The sequence below is a fragment of the Vipera ursinii genome, assembly GCF_947247035.1.
Source record: "Vipera ursinii genome assembly, chromosome: 5".
NCBI classification, from domain to species: Eukaryota; Metazoa; Chordata; class Lepidosauria; order Squamata; family Viperidae; genus Vipera; species Vipera ursinii.
Genome location: NC_139518.1, coordinates 98,201,924 through 98,225,923, shown reverse-complemented (window position 1 = coordinate 98,225,923; position 24,000 = coordinate 98,201,924). Strand labels below are relative to the sequence as shown.

The window sequence follows — 24,000 nt, the reverse complement described above, 5'->3', positions numbered from 1 at the left end:
CTATTTTCCAAAGCACCTGAAGGCCAGACAAGGAACAATGGATGGGAACGAATCAAAGAGAGATTCAACCTAAAAATAAGGAGAAATTTCCTTACAGTGAGAACAATCAACCCATGGAACAGACGTTGCCTTCAGAAGTTGTGGGAGCTTCATCCCTGGAAGCTTTCAAGAAGAGACTGGACTGCCATCTTTCAGAAATGGTGTAGGGTCTCCTGCTTGGACAAAGGATTGGACTAGATGACCTACAAGGTCCCTTCCTGCTCTGTTATTCTATTCTGTTCTGTTCTGTTCTATTCTATTCTATTCTATTCTATTCTATTCTATTCTATTCTATTCTATTCTATTCTATTCTATTCTACTCTACTCTACTCTATTCTATTCTATCATTATTCTGTTCTATTCTATTCTATTCTATTCTATTCTATTCTATTCTATTCTATTCTATTCTATTCTATTCTATTCTATTCTATTCCGTATTCTATTCTATTCTATTCTATTCTATTCTATTCTATTCTATTCTATTCTATTCTATTCTATTCTATTCTACTCTACTCTATTCTACTCTACTCTACTCTACTCTACTCTACTCTATCATTATTCTATTCTATTCTATTCTGTTCTGTTCTGTTCTGTTCTGTTCTGTTCTGTTCTATTCTATTCTATTCTATTCTATTCTATTCTATTCTATTCTATTCTATTCCATTCTTATTCCATTCCATTCCATTCCATTCCATTCCATTCCATTCCATATTCTGTTCTGTTCTGTTCTGTTCTGTTCTATTCTATTCTATTCTATTCTATTCTATTCTATTCTATTCTATTCTATTCTATTCTATTCTATTCTATTCTATTCCATTCTTATTCCATTCCATTCCATTCCATTCCATTCCATTCCATTCCATTCCATTCCATTCCATTCCATTCTATTCTATTCTATTCTATTCTATTCTATTCTATTCTATTCTATTCTATTCTACTCTACTCTACTCTACTCTACTCTACTCTACTCTACTCTACTCTATCATTATTCTGTTCTGTTCTATTCTATTCTATTCTATTCTATTCTATTCTATTCTATTCTATTCTATTCTATTCTATTCTATTCTATTCTATTCTATTCTATTCTATTCTATTCTATTCTATTCTATTCTATTCTATGCGACCTGAGGCTTTCAGCATTTAATCCACCTAGGACAGGGGTCTTCAAACGTGGCAACTTTAAGACTTGTGGACTTCAATTCCCAGAATTCCTCAGGCTGAGGAATTCGGGGAGTTGAAGTCCACAAGTCTTAAAGTTGCCACGTTTGAAGACCCCTGACCTAGGAAATCAACTTAAGTCATCTTTGGCTGTATTGAATCAAGTTGTTTTTCCCCATACAACATGTTTCATAACTTTTAAGACGTGCAAAAATCTGTTACTATTGGGTCACCTCTTGGAAGGCTTGCCTTGCCTCGCCAGAGAAACAACCGAGGCAGGAGAAGGATGGACAGCGAGATAAGGGGCATATAAATTTAATAAATAAATAACTACAGGCCATCCTCGACTTACAACAGCTCATTTAGCGACCGTTCAAAGTTACAACGGCTCTGAAAAAGGGTGGCTTATGACCATGTTTTCACACGTACAACCATTGCAGTATCCCCAGAGTCACGTGAATCAACATTTGGATGCTTGGCAACTGGAAAAGTTGGGAAATGGGGCAAAACTCAGTTTAGCAAATGTCTCACTTAGCAGCAGAAAACCGGGGGCTCCACTGTGGTCGCAAGTTGAGGACCGCCTGTAAATAGGAGCGTCACATTTCATGCCAGAATTGTTCCTTCTCGACTCGAGAATACGCGGCCGCTTTGTGCCGGGGAAATGTCCTTACTCCCTCCGCCCAGCATTTTCAAAACTCTTCTGTCGAACGCATATCAAAAATCTTCTGCATCTGGTCTGTGGCCGTTAATAATAATTATTCCTATTAAGCCTTGCTGCAAGCAGCAGCCCCTTCCCTGCCTTACTTGTCGCCTCCCTCTTGCGAAGCAGCAGGTGCCAAAGCAAATTTAGTCGCCACCTATTTTTACCGCTCGAGAAACAGCTGTGTGGAGGGAAGTCAAATAAACAAATGAAAATTTCAGTGCTCGTAAGCTATCCGGCACTCACTCCCCCTGGGGTGCAATTCAAAAAGGACCAGAAAACTCTGTAATTTAAGTACGTAGATATGTTCCTGGTTCGTTCAGTTAGCTTTAAAAGGAGTCCTTCCAGATGTTGCTCCAGTAATTGTTGCCACATTTATGGGGGCGCTGCTCATCTCCATGTCAAGGCCTTTGCACCGGCGCTCTCAGAAGACATTTCCCTGGTCATGTGGCCAGCACGATATCATGGAGCCCTGTTGCCTTCCCATTGCAGTGGTACCTATTTATCTACTCACGTTTGCATGCTTTCGAACTGCTAGTTTGTCAGGAGCTGCGGCAAGGACGGGAGCTCACCCCGTCGTGGATAGGTCAAGTCTTGAGCCCAGGCTGCTAGCTTTCCAGCTGACAAGCCCAGCGCCTTGAATGCTGAGCCACCCCATCGTCTCTAGTTAGATATATGGGATCACAATTATAGCTGAGTGAACTTAACCTGGTTCAAGAGAAAGAAGGCCCCCTTGCAGTGAGTGGTGGGATACAAACACACAAACAACTGGTTCTCTGTGTGGATGCCACTTCCAGAAGTCCCTTCTGGGCCTGGGCCTCGGAGGCCCAGAATGGAGACTTCTGGAAGCGGCGTCCACGCACTTCCGGTGCACCGTTCTGGGCCTGAGAGGCCTCCTCTGGGCCTCCGAGGTCCAGAAGGGACTTTTGGAAGTGGCATCCATGCACTTCCGATGGTCCATTCTAGGCCTGGGAGGTCTCCTCCAGGCCTCTGAGGCCCAGAACGGACTTCTGGAAATGGTGTCCATGCACTTCCAGAGGGCTGTTCTGGGCCTTGCAAAAAAGGGCTAGGGCTTCAGCCAGTTCGCCAAACTCAACAAAAAATTAGCTACCGGTTTTTGTTGAACTGGTGCGAACCAGCTGAATCCCACCACTGCTCTCTTGATGACTCCAGGAGAGACACCCAATAACTGATGGCTAATAGAATAGGGACAGTGAGGTGCCTGTCACACTTTTCTAGCTAAGTAGATTGAACAGTGTGGCAATTGAAACATGATGCCCAGCAGAAATTGGATTAAAGAAACTGAAGACACAACGATGGAGGCAAAGCTTCCCATGTTCACAGTGTTGTGATTCAGGGTCAGCCTGTGGGTTCGGCAGTTGGGTTGGACGACTCAGAGGAGGAGGAGGGGGGTGTTGAAGAGCTTGCTGATGATGGCCTTGAGGCTCTGCAGAGCCCTCAGCCAGGCCCCTCCCACCTGGTCACGATGCAGACCCAGCTGTGTGAGCCTGACAGCGTGGATGAAGATGACCCACAGCTGGCCCTGTTCAAGGACGCCCAACGCAGGAGGCAGTCAATCAGGAGTAAACAGAGGAAGGCAATGGGGCACCTCGGAAGGAGGCAGAGAGAAGCCACGCCCTGAACTGTATTTAAGGGGGAATGCGTGGGAGGGCTGGTTTGCTGAAGGCAACCACTTGAAAAGCTCCTGTTTCGTGGTTCGTGTCTTGTTCTGTTTGTTTTTGTATTCATAAATTTGGCAGGCTTAATTACAGCCTCTTGCCTTCTTGTAAAAGGGGTTGTCCCTGCCTTTTCTGCAGGGCTGGTAGCAGGCTGGTACAGAACACACAGCTATTAAGCAATGAAATAGCTTGCTTCCCAGAATCCTGGGTGCTCCATGGCTGGAAATTTAAGAAAAGATTCAACAACCATTTGTCCAAGATGGTATGAGGATTCCTGCCTTGAGCAGTGAGTTGGACTAGAAGATCTCCAATCCTATGAGTCTAGGATTGCTCCCATTGTTTTCTCTAGTGGAGCATTCCACAACTGGGTGGCCACCAGATGTGAGGACTTCAACTCCAGAATTCCCAATATTTTTTTTATTTTTTTATTTTTATTTTAATTCCATTTATATCCCGCCCTTCTCCGAAGACTCAGGGCGGCTTACAAACTTAGCAGTAATATGTGTGGTCCTTGTTGACCATTACTGGGGAAGCTGAAGCCCACACATCTAGAGAACTCCCCAGGTTGAGGACAAGTCTGATCATCCTAATAATATACAGTTGAGACACAGTGTATTAACAGCATCCCTGACTTAAGTAGGATAATTAGATCAGGGTTGCTAAACCACACACAACCACTAGATGTCAGCAAAGAGATACGGTGGTGATGGTGGGAATAAATTCCACCATCTACTGGTCAACTGATTTTTTTTGCAGCACGGATATAGGAATCCTCATTTTCACAGTTATGGGTTCTCTAGGAATAAATCCTAAAATGATTTAAGTCTCCAAGAACTGCATCCGTTGCCCAGTTCTCATGGCAAATGGCCTGCTAGGAAAATTCATTCTGCCCACATGGCTGATTCGAAGATTTACAACTTTCGTTAAGGATCCAGCAAGCTTTCCACATACCTAAGCCTATAAACAATGGACCAAAAAAGTCATATGAATTCCACCCTCTGGAACTGAAGATCAAAAGTTTTGGTTAGAGTGGCTTTTTTCCACACACGATTCTGTTCCCCCAGGTTACAGATGGAGCCAGGGTAAAGGGAATATTTCAACATATCATGGGAAAAGCTGAGTTTCTCCCCTCCCATTTTTGTCTCAGTCTGGCCTGGAGCAACAACAATCCTGGCCCCTCTTTGCTTTCCAGCCGAGTTTGGCAGGCCACCCTAAAGAGGTCAGAGAAGGTTCAAGGGAGAAAGTGCAGCGTTTATCCTGTCTTTAAATATATAGCAATTCAGCCTTGAGAACAGCTTCTTAACTATCATGTCGGAAGCTCATTCAAAGGAAAAAAAATATATCCTCTCCGAACATCATCTAAAGAACATTCTACGCAATTAATGGTTTGAAGTCCAGGCAGCCATACAACTAGCTTCCATCTTGAAGTTTTTGCTGGGTCAATTTCTTGTTGAATTGAAGCCCTGCAACCCAGGAGTTGGCTTTCTCTTTCAAACCACAACGTGAACTTCAGTCTTCCTTAAACCTGTAGCTTTTCATGCTTTCTGCCCTCTGATATTTCCACCACAAAGAAGACGGGGGTTCACCCATTCCCCAAAGCACCTGAAGAAGAAATGGATGGGAACTAATCAAGGAGGGAACCAACCTAGAACGAAGGAGAAATTTCCTGACAAAACAGTGAGTGGAACGGTTTTCCTTAAGAAGTTGTGGATGCGCCATCACTGGAGGCTTTTAAGAAGAGATTGTCCAGAATGGTACAGGGTCTACTGCTTGTGCAAGGGGTTGGACTAGAAGATCACCAAGGTCCCTTCCAACTCTGTTATTCTGTTGCATTCCTTCCATTCTCTGCTTCGAAGAGCTCGACCCATTCTCTAATCCAGGGCTTTTCAACCAGTGGTACGGGTACCACCTGTGGTACATTGGCACCTGACAGGTGGTACCCGACCATCCTAGAAAAGTGGTAGCAGAGGAGGGGGAATGAGCTGAACTGGTGGCAGCACCGCACAAGCCTGAGTGAGAGATGGCTGGTGCTGCAGGGCTGTCAGGGCTCAGCGGAAGTGCCAGGATCAGCGCTTCTTTGGGGCTGTCAGGGCTCAGCGGAAGTGCCAGGAAGAAGCGCCGATCAGCTGGAATGTTGCAGCATCTCCAGGGTCTTGTGATTTACATTCAGATGCTTGGCAACTGATTCATATTTACGACGGTCAGAGTGTCCCAGGGTCATGTGAAGTGACCAAAACCTGCTGCAACCACCCAGCAGATGGGGGGGAATAAAAACCAAACACACCCCACCCCACCCCAGCTGCCAATCCTCAACAGAAATGCTCACAACAATGAAAACCTCGGACAGGAGGAAGAGCACTGCCAGGTGGGCAGGTAGGTGTCTTGTTTGGCTGTGGCTTGGGGGGGCACTTTTTTCAGTGCCATTGTAACTTCGAACAGTTACTAAGTGAACTGTTGTAAGTCGAGGACTACCTGTAGTTCATCACTTTTTTCTTTTTCTTTTTTTCTTTTTTTTTTTTTTGGTCATCAAGTTTTTGACACCTTGCTAGGCGACTGGTGGTACTCGGATGTTGCCATATCCTGAAAGTGGTACAATGGGTGAAAAGGTTGAAAAGCCCCGCTCTAATCTAGTCTTCTTCTCTTACTTTCTCATTTCCTCTTCCACCCTTTCCTCAAAGATCTGTCTGGTCATCTTTCTCTTCGGGACCTCTTTGGTTGACAAGGGAAATTAGCAGTGCTTTCTCACAGCAGAAAATTGCTATGAGGTTGTTTCTCAGCCAACGGCAGAGTTTAGAGCTACATCTGCATCGTAATTCTATACCGACAGAAGAAGGAAGTATTGCACGCAGCATTAATTTCCTGAAAATCCACATGTTGGTTTCCTAGCTGCTGACATGTTAAAGTACATATGAATGGGCATGAATAATGTTACAGTCAAACATATTAACCAACAGAGACCTAAGGCTTCTGTGGTCTGTCTAGTTCCTCCCCTAGCCGAGTCCCATATGAACTCTAAACAAAGTAGAATAAATTATGCAAAACAATATTAAATGCAGAGAACACAGACAAGAATCTTCCCCCATCAAGCACGATCAGCAGCAGGAGACCTCACGGTGGTATGGAAATAAGAGTTTGTTTTTTTTCCTAGACTGGCTGGGAGGAATATGCCATGTTGGCCGGCATTCCCAGCCACAGCAAAGAATACAGCAAGGAAGTTTCATAAAATGTTGAGTTGTAGAGTTGGAAGGAAGAGTTGCGTTGCAGATTCCAATTCCCTGCAGCAATCCAAAGAAAGCAATTCCAAACAGATGTTTGTTCAGCCTTCTCTTGAACATGCACAACGGAAGGCAGAACATTCGTCTGTCCGCTGTTTGCTTCCCTTGTCAAACTTCGGAGTTAGAAAGACCCCCACCTCTAAAGGTAAAGGTTCCCCCGCACATGCGTGCTAGTCATTTCCGACTCTAGGGGCCGGTGCTCATCTCCGTTTCAAAGCCGAAGAGCCAGCGCTTGTCCAAGGACATCTCCATGGTCATGTGGCCGGCATGACTGGATGCCAAAGGCGCACCGAACGCTGTTACCTTCCCACCATAGTGGTCCCTATTTTTCTACTTGCATTTTTTACGTGCTTTCGAACTGCTAGGTTGGCAGAAGCTGGGACGAGTAACAGGCGCTCACTCTGCTACGCGGCACTCGGGATTCGACCCGCCAAACTGCCGACCTTCTGATCGACAAGCTCAGCGTCCTAACCCACTGAGCCACCTCTAAAGACCCCTCTAAAATGTAACTGGAATCGCCACTCCTGTAACTGGAATCCAGCACTCCTCATTCTGCACAAAAAAAATTGGGGTCTTGAGCTTCGCTTGAAATGCAGAATAAAATACAGAATATCAAAGTGGGAGGGACCTTGAAGGTCTTCTAAGCCATCCCCCCACTCAAGCAGGAGACCCTACATCACTTCAGACAAATGGCTGTCCAGTCTCTTCTTAAAAACCCTCCCACAACATACAAAGGGAAGCCGTTCCATTGGTTAATTGTCCTCACGGTCAGGAAATTTACCCTTTGTTCTAGGTTGGTCCTCTCCTCAATACGTTGCCACCCGCTGCTTCTGGTCCTGCCTTCAGGTGCTTTGGAGAATAGGTTGAAACCCCCCCTCTTCTTTGTGGCAGCCCCTCGAATATTGGATGCCTGATATCATGTCACCCCTGGTCCTGCTCTTCATCAGACTCTGCGATGAACTTGATCTGTCAAGAAACGAGGCAGGAAGACCACAGACTTCACTGTTTTCATGGTGAGTACGTGCTGCGTGGAAATACGTGGGGAAGTCTATGAGAGGGCCAAGGGCCAAGGGAAGGCATTATTTGCCCAGTCCTGCACCGTCGAAAAGGCGACCGAAGGATCAATTACCGGGCTTCATTTTCCCACCCAAGTGGGCACACGAGACCGTGGCCTGGGGTTTATCTGCTGGTCCTCGCCAACGGATGCGAGGCTCAATCTTAGCGGCTTCAGCAAAGCAAAAGGAAGCTGTGGGACTGCTGGATCAGCAAGCCATCCTGGAGAAGAAGCAAAAAACTCACATCTGGCAGGAAGCCTTCGCTTTGGGTGTGAAGGTTTTTTTCTTTCCTTTTTTTTTTAAGCCAAGGCCTGGCTTCACCCTTTCTGCTTAGGCTGTCCACTCAGTGCCCTCACCTGTCTCCTCAATCTTCCTTTTGGGGGGGGGCACCTATTTTCTTAATTTAGATTAGAACCACTTCTTCTTTTGGAGGAAACATAAAACAGATGTGGGATTCACAATTAGCCGGTTGTTTCTGATAAGTAGAATAAGCAGAAGCGACAGCAGAAGTTATCACCCGCACATTTCAAGACAGGCTGCCCCACAGTTATTTCTGTTGGGTATTATTACAGATTGTCCTGTTCTAGATATTAAATTGATGTTAAACTTAATTACGGCAGCAAGACTCTTGGCAGCGCAATATTGGAAGAAGGAGGAACTGCCGACTAGAGAAGAGTGGACTTTGAAAGTGTCCAAGCTGGCGGAAATGGCAAAGATCTCAGCACACTTGAAAGATCAATCGCAACAGAGATATATTGTGGAATGGAGAAGATGGATCGAATATATTCAGAATAAATATGGGACTAGAAGGTTTCATTTAGCATATGAATAAGTATTAGTATTATATGATGTATTATTTTAGTTATTATTATTTAGTTATTTAGTTATGTTAAGAGGAGTTATTTATTTTATTTATTTTATTTTATTAAATTTATATACCGCCCTACTCCCGTAGGACTCAGGGCGGTTCACAGGGAAGATTAAAAGCATAACGTACAAAAATTAAAATCAGTTAAACCAATTAATTAAATCAAGTCCCCGAAATTTAAAACTAAAACCCAGTTAAAGTGCGATAGAATCTAAAGTGTCTTTTTTTAGTTGGTTAGCATATTTTATCTTAAGTTGGTTAAAGTTTATACCCTGTATTCAGCTCTGGGAAGTCGGGGGGGGGGGTGGGAGGGGAAGGGTGGGAAAGTGGGGGGGGGAGGGGGAGGGAGGGAGTTTATGTTTTTAAAAATGTATTTTAAAACTTTTCAATAATAATAATAAAAAAGACAGGCTGCCCCATTGAGTAGGCTACAGATCTGTTCAAGCTCAGGGCCATTAAGCAGGTAACCCGCACGAAAAGCATTTTTTTTTCCCCAGAAGACCAATCTCGGACCTCTTCAATAAATTAAAGACAAGTTTTTCTTTCCTTTCTTTAACAGAGGGATAGGATCAAGATCACGTGAAGTGTTCATACCATTTAAGAAATGCCTCGGTAAGGTCACACTCGGAAGACTGCATCCAGTTTTGGTCACCACAATGGGGAAAAAATAAATAAAAAAAGATGTTGAGACACTAGAAAGAGTGCAGAGAAGAGCAACAAAGATGATCAGGGGAGTGGAGGCTAAAACATGTAAGGAACGGTTGCTGGAATTGGGTTTAATGAAGAGAAGGACGAGGGGAGACATGATAGCCGTCTTCCAATATCTCAGGGGCTGCCCCAAAGAAGAGGGGATGTCAATCTATTCTCTAAAGCAACCGAGGGTAGGACAAGAAGCAATGGATGGAAACTGGTCAAGGAGAGAAGCAACCTAGAACAAAGCAGGAATTCCCTGACAGTGAGAACAATTAACCAGTGGAACGACTTGCCTCCAGAAATTGTGAATGCTCCAACACTGGAAGTTTTTAAGAAGAGACTGGACAGCCGTTTGTCTGAAATGGTATAGGGTTTCCTGCCTGAGCAGGGGGTTGGACTAGAAGACCTCCAAGGTCCCTTCCAACTCTGGTATTCCATCCCATCCCATCCCATCCCATCCCATCCCATCCCATCCCATCCCATCCCGTCCCGTTCTGTTCTGTTCTGTTCTGTTCTATTCTATTCTATTCTATTCTATTCTATTCTATTCTATTCTATTCTATTCTATTCTATTCTATTCTATTCTATTCTATTCTATTCTATTCTATTCTATTCTATTCTCCAGGCTGGCCATTCCCAAATCCTGAAACTGTTCTTCATATGTATTAGTCTCCAGGCCTATAATCATCTTAGTTTCTCTTCCTCACACTTTTTTCCCAAAGTCTCAACAACTTTTTCCTATTTGGATCTCCCCCCCCCCTAGTTTCAAACAGGCATTGGACAGGCCCCTTTGTGAGATAACCTTTGGGGAATGCAAACATTCAGCTCCTCACTGGCTGACTAGCTTGGGTTCTCCTATCTCATGTTACACTAACTGCCCTCTCTCTCTCTCTCTCTCTCTCTCTCTCTCTCTCTCTCTCTCTCTCTCTCTCTCTCTCTCTCTCCATCCCACTCAAAAGAGAAACCCCTTCAGACTCTGATTCAGAGCAGCAGCCTTCGCATGCATCACTCCAGTTCTTAAATGAGCAGCAGTGGCACCACAGAAGCCCCTGTTGCCCAAAGTTTCTGTTGTTAGGTGAGACGTTTGTTAAGTAAGTTCCACAACCTTTCTTGCTTGCCCCTTTTGTTAAGGGCATTGCAGCAGTTGTTAAATAAGTAACGCAGTTCTTTACTGAATCTGCTTTTCCCCCATTGATTTTGCTTGTCAGAAGATCGCGAATAGAATAGAATAGAATAGAATAGAATAGAATAGAATAGAATAGAATAGAATAGAATAGAATAGAATAGAATAGAGTAGAGTAGAGTAGAGTAGAAGAGAATGTAGAGTGGAATAGAGAATAGAATAGAATAGAGTAGAGTAGAGTAGAGTAGAGTAGAGTAGAGTAGAGTAGAGTAGAAGAGAATGTAGAGTGGAATAGAGAATAGAATAGAGTAGAGTAGAGTAGAGTAGAGTAGAGTAGAGTAGAGTAGAGTAGAGTAGAGTAGAGTAGAAGAGAATGTAGAGTGGAATAGAGAATAGAATAGAATGGAATGGAATGGAATGGAATGGAATGGAATGGAATGGAATGGAATGGAATAGAATAGAATAGAGCTGGAAGGGACCTTGGAGGTCTTCTAGTCCAGCCCCCCACTTGAGCAGGAGAACCTATACCATCTCAGACAAGTGTCAGTCCAGTCTCTTCTTAAAAACCTCCAGCGATGGAGCGCCCACAATTTCTGAAGGCAACTTCTGTTCCACTGGTTAATTGTCCTCGGGAATCACACGACCCCGGGACACTGCAACCATAACCAATGTGTGTCAGTTCCCAAGCGTCTGAATTTTGTGAAAAGCAGTCCCATGTCACTTTTTTTCCAGCGCCGTTGAAACTTCGAAGCAAGCAAATGAACACCCCAAAATATGGGGAAAGAGAGCTTGTACACCAGAATAATATCAGCTCAGCTCTCGATTTTGCTTCATTTTTTTTTTCACTTCAAGGCATCACATACTGTGGTGCCTTGCTACTCGGTTGCTTTGAGACTCATCGAATTTGGCACTCAATGCATTTTGATGTGCAAATTTTGTCCCGGTATTCATCGTTTGTTTGGTACTCAATGCGCCGGCTAGAACTTCTCAAGTGTCGGCTACTTTGTGACCCACTACGCTATTTGAGAGGTTGCCACAAAGAGGGAGGGGGTCAACCTATTCTCCAAAGCACCAGAAAGCAAGACAAGAAACAACAGATAGGAACTAATCAAGGAGAGAAGCAACCTAGGAGAAACTTCCTGATAATAAGAACAGTCAACTTGTTGGTGCCTTGTTGCTGGAGGCCTTCAAGAAGAAACTGGACCACCACTTGTCTGAAATGGTGGCATAGGATCTCCTGCTCAAGTGGGGTGCTGGACAGTTGGACTAGAAGACCTCTGAGGACCCTTCCAGCTTCTATTCGGATTGATTGATTGCTTCTGGGGGAAAAAAATTGTTTGGTAATCATCGTTTTTTTGTTTCTCATTGCGCATCCTGGAACCAATTTACGATGAGGACCACAATACCAGTTATCTCATATGACAGAGGTACTCAACCTTTTGGGCACCAGGGACCGGTTCCATGGAGAATGGTTTTTCCACAGACCGGAGAATGCCTGGTTTTGTGTGCTGCCTGCATACCACGGATGAGGCTTTGCTTTTTTTGTGCAGACCAGTTGCTGGCACGCCGCGGCCGACCAGGGGTTGGGGACCTCTGTCATAGGACACTCTCCAAAGAAATGGCTGCGTTATTTAGACAGCCCTAACTCGGGAAAAACAACCTACTCCGCTCCAAGCATCGCCTGTCGTCTAATTTTGTGTGTGTGTGTGTGTGTGTGTGTGATTTTAATAGTTGCATAAAATCATATGTGTTCTCCTATCCCTAGGAATCTTAACAACAACGGCAACAGTTAACTTTGTGGACTGGAAGCCGGACAAGAATTGCAAAATTCCTGAACTTCCTTCCTCTCTTGGGGAAACAGACCGCCAGATTTGCTAGCCGTGATTTGCTATCCGCGTTTCCATTCAACCCCCACCCCGCTTTGTTTCGAAACTTTCCCGGTGTTATTTTACTACTTGGATTCTAAAGTTTCAGCTGCTCTAGGAATCTTCTCCTCCAAGAAACCCGATGCACCAAAAGAGAAGGCTGTTTTTATTTGGAGAGAAACAGGGGTGGGGGGGTGGGGGGTTTAGATCTCACATCTGGTTCCCATTAGCAGCTCATGAGTGCCGAAGTAGGAATGGCGCAGTTGAGCATTTAGAAATGCATTTCAGGGGAGAGAGAAGGAAAAAAAAAACACCTTCTCGGTGGGCTGTACAAGGAATGCTAACCTGGCCTGTAAATTCCTATTCTGGTTTTTTTTTTGGGAGGGGGGGTTTAACCTCCTGTACGTAAAGATATTCCTCAACTTACAATTTGTTTGTTTAGCAACCAACCGTTCGAAGTTACAAGTGGCTAAAGGCCATCTTTTTTTTTTTTTTAGTCTCACAACCGTTACAAGCTTCCCTAGAGTCATGTGATCAAATTTCAGAGGCTCGGAAACTGGCATGACGGTTGCAGCGCTCCGGGATCACCTCGTCTCCTATTTATTTATTTATTTATTTATTTATTTATTTATTTAAACTTATATACCGCCCTTCTCCCATAGGACTCAGGGCGGTTGACAAGGTTTTTTTTTAAAACAATGCATCGTCTCCTATTTATTTATTTATTTATTTATTTATTTATTTTATTAAACTTATATACCGCCCTTCTCCCGTAGGACTCAGGGCGGTTCACAAGGTTTTTTTTAAAACAATGCAACAAGTTACGAAAATTAAAAACAATTAAAATAATTACACTAACCTTGAAATATAACCCAATTACAATTAAAAATACAATTAAACCCCCCCCCAGTTAATACTCTCAGTCTAGGCCAGAAAGCTCGAAGAGCCAGGTCTTCAGGTCCCGGCGGAATGAGCGGAGGTCAGAGGCTTAACAAGCGTGTTAGTATTTATTTATTTATTTATTTATTTATTTATTTATTTATTTATTTTAATTCCATTTATATCCCGCCCTTCTCCGAAGACTCAGGGCGGCTTACAAGCTTAGCAGTAGCCTTCATTCTATGTATATGCCTGCTTATTAGGGCTTTCACACACACACACACCCAAGCGGCATTATTACAAAGTCAGCTTAATTGCCCCCAACAATCTGGGTCCTCATTTTACCTACCTGGGAAGGATGGAAGGCTGAGTCAACCTTGAGCCTGGTGGGACTCGAACCTGCACTAATGGCAGGCAGCTGGTGTTACTTAAGGAGGCATTAGCCCACTGCTCCACCAAGGCTCTTAACAACTGCAGTGATTCACTTAAGGACTGGGGCAAGACAAAGGGGGCAAAATTCCCTGAATGGCTGGCTTAAGCAGAGATCCTCTGAGCGCCCTGTGATAATTTAGCACCCAAAAAAAAGTGATTATTTCTTTCATGATTGTAAACCAGGCCTAGTCTCGGCAACTGCTTTCCTCCCCCCACTCCCCAGCTTTGTGTCCACATCAATCTGCATCATCAGATGGGGGAAATCTGGCAATTTCCCAAGAGATGCCAGGTGTTTTTCGAGCACCGTGAGAACCAAATTTTCGGTCCCCCACCCCCCTTTCCACCTCCCAAGTCCTTTTTCCGTTCTGCCAAAATAAATCCGAGAGGGTTCGTCTACTTAAGAACGACCTTCTTCTTTGTGAAATACCCTTTGGAGAATGGTATCGGAATTGCTAAAAAAAAAAACAAAAAACAACCCCAACCACGCACAAATGAGAGGAAAGCTTGAAAACCCGTAAAAGTGAAGAAGAATCCGCTTGCCGTTGGACTGAACCGCTCTTTTCAATCGGTATCTTTTCACCTTTGCAATTTACCTGTTACAAAGGCACGTTTGAGTTTGTCCCTGAAGGTGAGTTTGGTTTGAAACTTTCCGAGACAATCCGTTGTTTCGTTCCGTTTTGTTTCAACACCCTTTTCTCTTTTTCTCTGTTTTTCTGGAAAGCGGGCCTGTTATGTATGCAGGCACCTGCATAGCAACAGCCACCAGGGGGCGTTGGCCTGAACGGTTTTGGCGGGAAACCCAGTTTCGGCGGGAAACCTAGGGCCAACCCCATTGGCTGTCCGCTTACCTGGCTAGGTATTTAAGGAGGCCGGGTAACCCTCATCCTGAGTTCACTACCCCCCTCCAATAAAGAGCTGAACTCACACACCGGCTGGCGTCTCTTCCTTGCGTCGGACCCACTACACAATAGGGCCCATTCTTACATCGTTTGGCCCCGTGGTGCCAACATGCCCTCGGTCACGGATTCTCCAGGCGTGAAAGCCAATCCCGGTGACACCGGGAACTCTTTTCTTGCAATTATTATCTTCCAGAGAGAAGACGGAATACGAAAGAAACTTACCTGCTGCTTGTCAGACGAGAGTTTCAAGCAGTTTGGCACGAACGGTGGGAACAAATAGCGACATTTTTTTTACTCCCCCAAAGCATATGTTGATAGTTGAATAACAAAGCCCCTCCCTCCCTCTTTTTTCTTTCTTTCTCTCTTTTCTTTCTCTCTCTTCTTTTTTTCTTGCTGTCTTCCTGTCTTTTTCTTTCTTCTTTCTTCTATTGTTTTTTTCTTTTATTTCTTGCTCTCCCACTTTCTCCCTCATTTCCATCCTCCCTCCCTCCCTTTCTTTGTTTCTCTCTCTCTCTCTTTCCTTCCTTCCTTCTCTTTTCTTTCTTTCTTTTTCTCTCACTTTCTCTTTCTTATTTCTTTTTTCTTCCTGTCTTTTTCTTTCTTCTTTCTTTTATCACTTTTTCTTTTATTTCTTGCTCTCCCACTTTCTCCCTCATTTCCATCTTCCCTCCCTTTCTCTCTCTCTCTTTTCTTCTTTCTTTCTTTCTTTCTCTCTCTCTCTTCCTTTCCTTCCTTCCTTCCTCCCTCCCTCCCTCCCTCTCTTTCTCTCTTTCTTTCTTTTTCTTTCTTTCTTTCTTTCTGTTTTTCTTTCTTTCTTTCTTTCTTTCTCTTTCTTTCTTTCTCTCTCTCTCTCTCTTTCTCTTTCCTTCCTTTCTTCCTTTCTTTCTTTCTTTCTTTCTTTCTTTCTTCCTTTCCTTCCTCCCTCCTCTCTCTCTCTCTCTCTCTCTCTTTCTTTCTTTCTTTCCCTCCCTCCCTCCTTCTTTTTCCTCCCTCCCTCCCTCCCTCTCTTTCTCTCTTTCTTTCTTTTTCTTTCTGTCTTTCTTTCTGTTTTTCTTTCTTTCTTTCTTTCTTTCTTTCTTTCTTTCTTTCTTTCTTTCTTTCTCTCTCTCTCTCTCTCTCTCCTTCCTTCCTTCCTTCCTTCCTTCCTTTCTTTCTTTCTTTCTTTCTTTCTTTCTTTCTTTCTTTCTTTCTTTCTTTCTTTCTTTCTTTCTTTCTTCCTTTCCTTCCTCCCTCCTCTCTCTCTCTCTCTCTCTCTCTCTTTCTTTCTTTCTTTCCCTCCCTCCCTCCTTCTTTTTCCTCCCTCCCTCCCTCTCCTCCTTTCCTTCCCTCCCCCTCTCCCTTTCTTTCTCTCAAGATGAGAAAAGAGGGTCAGAAAGCCAGAAGGCGAAAACGGAGGAAGCAGGCTTTGGCAGAAGCTCAAGAAAATAAAATCAAATCCTGGCAAGAACATTTGCTTTTCAGCTGGCTGATCTGTGTCAACAACAGGCTAATAAGATCTTGACTCGAATCTACCTGGGCTGAGAAGACGGAGAGAGCGGCAGGAGGCAACAAATAAGCCAGTGTGTTAAAGAACTTAACCTTTGTCACGTCGGGCTTTGTTTCGTTTTGTTTATCCAAATTTCGAGAGGAAAAAAAGATGAGAGGAAATCAAACTGGGGCTGTGTGATCTTCCCTCCTTCTCTCCCACACACATCATAAATATTAAATAGGTCCCTGGGCCAGGGAATGAGCACAGTCTAAAGCAGCGTTTCCCAACCTTAGGAACTTGAAGATGTGTGGACTTCAACTCCCAGAATTCCCCAGCCAGCTATGCTGGCTGGGGAATTCTGGGAGTTGAAGTCCACGCATCTTCAAGTTCCTAAGGTTGGGAAACGCTGGTCTAAAGCCCTCATTAATGGGAGGTGAACTTCTAACGATGCTCATAAGGGCTTTTTCCAGGCTATGAACTGGTTCACATCCATGCCTGTTTTGTTGCTCTGGAGGAAACAATCCAACACTTATCAAAACACCAAAATGGCTGACATCTGCTCACACTTCCTGAAAGCCCACAGTTGTTGTTGTTGTTTTTTTTTAGTGGAACAAAGTGTGGCATTGCCTGTTCAAAATCCTGCCTGAAGTTGGTACCCAGAGGTGCCTATTTCTCAATGCTTAGTAGAGGCCCCTTTGGGCACCCACCCCCTTTTTTTTGCTTCTGGTCTGCACTAACTGACTTTGCGCTAGGGAAAATTAAAACAAAAAAAAAAGCTGATCAGGCTAATCCCTACTTAAACTGAGTCCCAAATTCGCCCAATCTTAGCTAAGGACAACAAGCTCAGGTTATTTTATACCAGGGGTCTTCGAACTGGGCCCTTTTGTGACTTGTGGACTTCAACTCCCAGAATTCCTCAGCCAGGCGCACTACTCAGGTGACCCTGAGGACACAGGTAAACTTCCAAGTGGCCTCAAAGACTCTCTAAAAGGATGCAAAGGACCGGCTGTCTGCAAGGAGTATAAATCCTTCCCTTCCCCACCGTCCAGTCAGAACCTGAGGAAGCTTCTGGGATGAGGAGCGAAACGTCTTCAAAAACAACAACAACAAGGAAGACCAGTGGCCTCCTGAAAAAAGCACCTTTGGGACATTCTACTTGGATCCTTCATGCTGCAAATGTACTTTACAACGCACACACAGCCAAAGAACCCTTTGGTAGTTAGCTGAAGGTCAGCGTGGTCCCTTCCAGCTCCATTCTGATCGATCGATCGATCGATCCTGCTGAGATCTCAGCATTATTTTTCGAAGCCTCTCCTGAAATGTCAATATTCTGCATTAACTCGCAGAAGAAGATCTCATGGAAGAGCGGGTGAGAAGTTTCAACCTGGCGTGACTACGACCGTGTCGGATCATGGCAAGTAGGGTGTTGTCTCAGCTGAGAAATTGTGAGTCACCCTGGAAGCGTTCGGACATTCCCTCCAACTTGGAGAAATCATAAAATATGTTCACTTGGAAGGGCTTCGGGGGAAGAGCAGCAGCCTTGAGAGAAATAATATCAGAGCATCCCTTTCCCACGGTGGTCCACACCAGGTTGTCCTTTACCCTTAAGGAATTAGTCCTTGACTTATGACGATTCACTTAGTGACCATTCAAAGTTGCAACGGCACTGAACAAAAAAAAGGGGTTTAGGAGAAGTTTTCGTCCTTACGACTGTTGCAGCATTCACCATGGTCACATGATCCAAATCCAGGCACTTGGCAACGGACTCACATTTATGACGGTTGCAGAGTCCCCCCCTCCCCCTGGGGCAGGGGTAGGCAACCTTGGCTCTTTTATGACTTGTGGACTTCAACTCCCAGAATTCCTGAGCCAGCATGGGGAAAACTTTGGCCCCTTCATGATTTGTGGACGTCAACTCCCAGAATTCCTGAGCCAGCATAGGGGGAACTATGGCTCCTTCATGACTTGTGGACTTCAACTCCCAGAATTCCTGAGCCAGCCATGCTGAGGTTTCCAAGCTGAGCCATGCTGCCTCAGGAATTCTGGGAGTTGAAGTCCATGAGTCATAAAAGAGCCGAGGTTACCTACCCCTGGACTAGGTGAAACTTGACTTAATGCCAGTAACTGTGAGAGGGATCTTGGACTCCTAGTGGACAGTCCCATAAATATGGGCCAACAGTGTGCGGCAGTAGCCAAAAAAGCCAATGCAATCCTAGGCTGCATTAATAGAGGGATAGAAACAAGATCAGATGAAGTTCTGGTACTACTTTACAAAGCTTTAGTAAGACCACACTTGGAATAATGCATCTAGTTCGGGTCACCACAATACAAAAAAAAGATGTTGAGACTCTGGAAAGAGTGCAGAGAAGAGCAACAAAGAGGATTAGGGTGCTGGAGGCTAAAACATATGAAGAACGGTTACAGGAAGTGGGTATGTGTAGTCTAGTGAAAAGAAGGACGAGGAGGGTGACATGATGGCAGTGTTCCAATATTTGAGGGGCTCCTACAAAAAGGAAGGGGGCAAATTATTTTCCAAAGCACCTGAAGGCAGGACAGGAAACAACCGATGGAAACTAACCAAGGAGAGAAGCAACCAAGGTCTAAGGAGAAATTTCCTAATAGTGAGAGCAATTAACCAGTGGAACAGCTTGCCTCCAGAAGTTGTGGGTGCTCCATCACTGGAGGCTTTCAAAAAAAAAAAAAGGCTGGACAGCCATATGTCTGAAATCATATAGGCTCTCCTGCTTCAGCAATAGATTGGACTAGTAGACCTCCGAGGTCCCTCCCAACTCTTATTGTTCTATGTTCTAAGAAAGTTATTCATGGAATACAAGTATAAAAAGGATTTCCATATTCCTAAAGGAACTTTCCCAACTCTGTGCTTCGCCCCGTCTCCTGCAAAACAAGTTGTTCTCACATCGGTGTCTACGGGAGGAACAATGATCTCATGGCACAGACGTGACCTTGCTACGCAAAGGAGGCAACGGGACTGCATGTCCTTTGGGTCACGATGTGATTGAAATTACATAATGCCACCATTATGACACATGACACTTCTGCTAGAGGCTGATGCTGTCCAGGCTGATGTTGCACTCTATAGCCACAGATTTCAAGTTAGTAAGTTATGTGTTTGACTCATGGACTCCCAGAATTCCTGAGCCAACCTGAGGGAAACTTTGGCTCCTTCATGACTTGTGGACTTCAACTCCCAGAATTCCTGAGCCAGCATGGGGGAACTATGGCCCCTTCATGACTTGTGGACTTCAACTCCCAGAATTCCTGAGCCAGCATGGGGGAAACTTTGGCCTCTTCATGACTTGTGGACTTCAACTCCCAGAATTCATGCTGGCTCAGGAATTCTGCCTGGCTCAGGAATTCTGGGAGTTGAAGTCCATAAGTCATAAAAGAGCCAAGGTTGCCTACCCCTGCCCTGGGGTCACGTGATTCCCCCTTCTGACAAGCCAAGTCAATGGGGGAAGCCGGATTTCACCCAACCACAGTTTGACTCATTTAACAACCTAAGTGATTCGCTTAACAACACAAGCTGTCGAATGGGGGCAAAAATTCACTTAACAAATGTTTCGCTTTCCCAGAGAAATTCGGGGTTCCATTTGCAGCCCTATCTGTACGGTGACAAATGGGGGGGGGGGCAACTCACTTAGCAACTGTCTCGCATAGCAACTGAAAATCCTGGGGTTCCATTGTGGTCGTAAGTCGGAGACTACATGTACCCCACCTCCTTTGTGGGTATCGGTGCAGGAAATAGGCCTCCAGGATTGTAGGATCCTTACCTGTGGGCAGTCTTTGATGTAGTGTCCCTTGTTAAAGCAAAGATGGCAGAGATAGTTGGGCGGGGGTCTCTTGCTCGGCTTCCGGGCATCGGATGAAAGGGAAATGTCCGAAAAATGTTCCGTCAGGGAATTTAAGCCATCCACGATGTTATTAAGAGAGCCGTACGGAGAGCCACTCTTGTACAGACTGCTGTTCAAGGCCTGGGAAAGAAAAAAAGAAAAATCTGATGGCCGCTTCTGATTTATTCTGCATTCAAACCAAAGCCACGCTTGAAACTGAGACAGTCACAATCATAAGCAAATAAGCCCCAGGATGATTTTTTTTTCCAGGATGCTCTTAATATAAGCCCTAGCATGATTTTTTTCAAGATGATACATAGATACATAGATACGTAGAGATAGATAGATAGATGATAGATAGATAGATAGATAGATAGATAGATAGATAGATAGATAGATAGATAGAAATAGATACATAGAGAATGATAGATAGAAATAGATACATAGAGAATGATAGATAGAAATAGATACATAGAGAATTACAGAGATAGAAATAGAGACGATACAGATAGAGATATAGATAGATAGATAGATAGATAGATAGATAGATAGATAGATAGATAGATAGATAGATATAGAGATTAGATAGATAGAAATAAATACATAGAGAATTACAGAGATAGAAATAGAGACAATACAGATAGAGATATAGATAGAGATATAGATAGATAGATAGATAGATAGATAGATAGATAGATAGATAGATAGATAGAGATATAGCGAATGATAGAGATAGAAATAGATAGATAGATAGATGATAGATAGATAGATAGATAGATAGATAGATAGATATAGAGATTAGATAGATAGATATATAGATATAGATATAGATATAGATATAGATAGAGATAGAGATATAGAGATAGAGATAGATAGAGATAGAGATAGAGATACAGAGATAGATATTTGCCAAGTCATCTAGAAGGTTAATGTAGAGACTTCTTCTTTCAGGGTCTAAAATTCCTCAGTCTCATAAAACTAGCATTTATAGCAAATACGAAAATGCATCGCCCACACCTTCAGAAAGATGGCAATTAACCTTCAGGAGTCAACTTAATGTGAAAAAGGGGAAGAGATTTAGAATGAATGAATCACAGCGTTTCCTGACAGTGAACACAAGCAGTCAATGGGATAGCCTGCCTCTCGGAGTTGTAGGTGCTTCAACGCTGGAGGTTTTTAAGAAAAGATTGGCTAGTCATTTGTCCGGAACAGGTATAAGGGGATAAGGGGGTTGAACTAGAGGACCTCCAAGGCCCATTTCCAGGCCTGTGAATCTTTGTTCCATGAGAATCAAGGGAGAGACAGAAGGGTAACAGACTGATCAGTAGAGAGATAACCACGATAATTAGATGCCAACCAGGCTGTCAGAGAGAGAGAGAGAGGTGTAAATAAACATCCTCAAATGCCACTCGTGTAAATCTATTTATTTGATTCCTGTGGAAAATCAAATGAATAAACCAAAGTTGGGGTCCGGGGCCCTAACAAATCTTTGGTGGCTTCTCAGCAACCCAGCTGAGTTCAAAGCTCTCTTGCCCACTTCTTCCTTGTAAACAAAGCTTTGTTTTAACGATATAAATAACTGTATCAGAGACAACTGCGGCCATTTCTCTTACGCCAGAAGTTCATGTTTCATTGCCATGATAGCTGTGTTACAATCCTCCCTTAGGCTGGGGGGGGGGGGTTGGGAGGGATTGCTGTTAATTTTGAGCTTGCAACAGGCCAACGTAAATTGCACCCAGTTTTGGTTCCATACCTCTTACTGTGGTCTGCTTAGAAAGACCGTTAAGATCAATGGAGGCAACATTTAAGGAAGGCTAAAACATATAAGGTTGCAACAGATAGGAATTAATCAAGGAGAAAACCAACCTGGAAATAAAAAAGAAGCTTTCTGACAGTGAGGACAATCGACCAGTGGAACAGAAGTTGCCTCCAGAAGTGGTGAATGCTCCAACACTGGAAGTTTTTAAGAAGAGACTGGACAGCCATTTGTCTGAAATGGTACAGGGTTTCCTGCCTGAGCAGGGGGCTGGACTAGATGACCTCCAAGGTCCCTTCCAACTTATTATTATTATTATTATTATTATTATTATTATTATTATTATTATTATTATTATATTTTATTTTTTAAATTCCATTTATATCCCGCCCTTCTCTGAAGACTCAGGGCGGCTTACAAGCTTAGCAGTAGCCTTCATTCTATGTATATGCCTGCTTATTAGGGCTTTCACACACACACACCCAAGCGGCATTATTACAAAGTCAGCTTAATTGCCCCCAACAATCTGGGTCCTCATTTTACCTCCCTCGGAAGGATGGAAGGCTGAGTCAACCTTGAGCCTGGTGGGACTCCAACCTGCACTAATTGCAGGCAGCTGGTGTTACTTAAGGAGGCATTAGCCCACTGCGCCACCAAGGCTCTTATAATTATAATTATAATTATAATCATCATCATCATCACCATTGTTGTTGTTGTTGTGGTTGTTATTATTATTATTTCTTTGCCTGAAATAAGCAAGATTGGCCCTCCTCTTCCGATATAGTGAACTTCAGGCTGGAGGATTATGGGCACTGAAATCCGCCACCCATCTGGAAGTCCCCAGGAAGAAGAATGAATTAAGGCATTCAGGAAATGGAAAAAGCAACGCGATTCGGACACAAAGAGCTATTATTTGATGCTCCGGCTTTCAACAATCCTCGCGTGGTTACAGATGAGAACCATTTTTTAAAAAATAATAATCATAGACACACACACACACACACACACACACACACACACCTCACACACAAGCCAGGACATTCTTGGCACCCAAAGAGCTATTGAATATGAATATATATATGGGCGGTTTACAGGGCAGCATAAAATACAATATAAAAGATAATATAAAATTAAAATAAATTAAATTAATAAAGCCCAACAATTAAAACAATATTTAAAAAGCTAAAACCCCTTCAGTCCAGTCCATATATACAGGGCTTTTTTTTGTCATAGAACACTCAGAACGGAGTTCCGAGTAGGCAAGGCGGGTTGTATGACATGTGTGAGTTCCAGCACCTTTTAAAACGTCAGCAAAGGTCAAACACATAAAATAAGTAGTAATTGCTTATTTATGGCGGGTTACAATGGCCTTAGACACTCTGTTCTGAATTTTACAAAAAGAAACCATACAGAGAAGTTAGATCCACATCTGCTTCTATTTTGCTGCTGTGGTCAGTTAACTATGCCTTGTTAATTGCTCCCTGGCTAGTTTTCCCTTGTTTGAGATGCCTGCTTGCTTTAGTCTAAGTTCAAAGGCATAAAAAAAGACCTTGTCTTTCTAGGATATTCCTTTCTGTTTGCAAAGCCCTACCTGCTTTCAAATTCTGGCTGAACTGAGAAATTAAAATCCTGAGAATTAAAAGAAGGGCAATATATAGAAGACGGCCCATGGCAATTCTTCTCTCTGTCAAGGACATCCAAGGGTAGACAAATGATTTTCCTAAGAGGCTAAATGAGAAACTGGGAGTGTTGTAGGGGACTGAAAGAATAGAATAGAATAGAATAGAATAGAATAGAATAGAATAGAATAGAATAGAATAGAATAGAATAGAATAGAATAGAATAGAATAGAATAGAATAGAATAGAATAGAATAGAACTTGGAGGTCTTCTAGTTCAACTCCCAGATCAGGCAAGAAACCTTATACCATTTCAGACAGTGTTGGAGCATTCACAATTTGTGGAGGCAGGTAGTTCCACTGGTTAATTGTCCTCACTGTCAGGAAGTTTCTCCTTAGTTCTAGGTTGCTTCTCTCCTTGACTAGTTTCCATCCATTGCTTCTTGTCCTGCCCTCAAAGGCTTTGGGGAATAGCTTGACTCCCTCTTCTTTGGGGCAGCCCCTGAGATATTGGAACGCTGCTATCATGTCACCCCTCACCCTTCTCTTCATTAAACTACACATACCCAATCCCAGCAACCCTTTTTTATAGAACCAAGGCATTATTGTGAAGGTGTGTAGGCACGGGTGCGCACACACATG

The 24,000-nt window shown here is 43.6% G+C and overlaps 1 protein-coding gene across 1 annotated transcript in view; it reads right to left on the bottom strand.

Annotated features, from left to right (window-relative positions):
• The window catches only part of ZCCHC24 (zinc finger CCHC-type containing 24), a gene marked incomplete at its 5' end in the record, with an annotated part of 98,644 nt that overhangs the window by 67,605 nt on the left and 7,039 nt on the right, over positions 1-24,000 (bottom strand). The window contains one exon of the mRNA XM_083364914.1: positions 19,925-20,125. Within this exon, the coding sequence (XP_083221040.1) occupies positions 19,925-20,125 (201 nt within the window). The remainder of the gene's footprint in view (positions 1-19,924; positions 20,126-24,000) is intronic.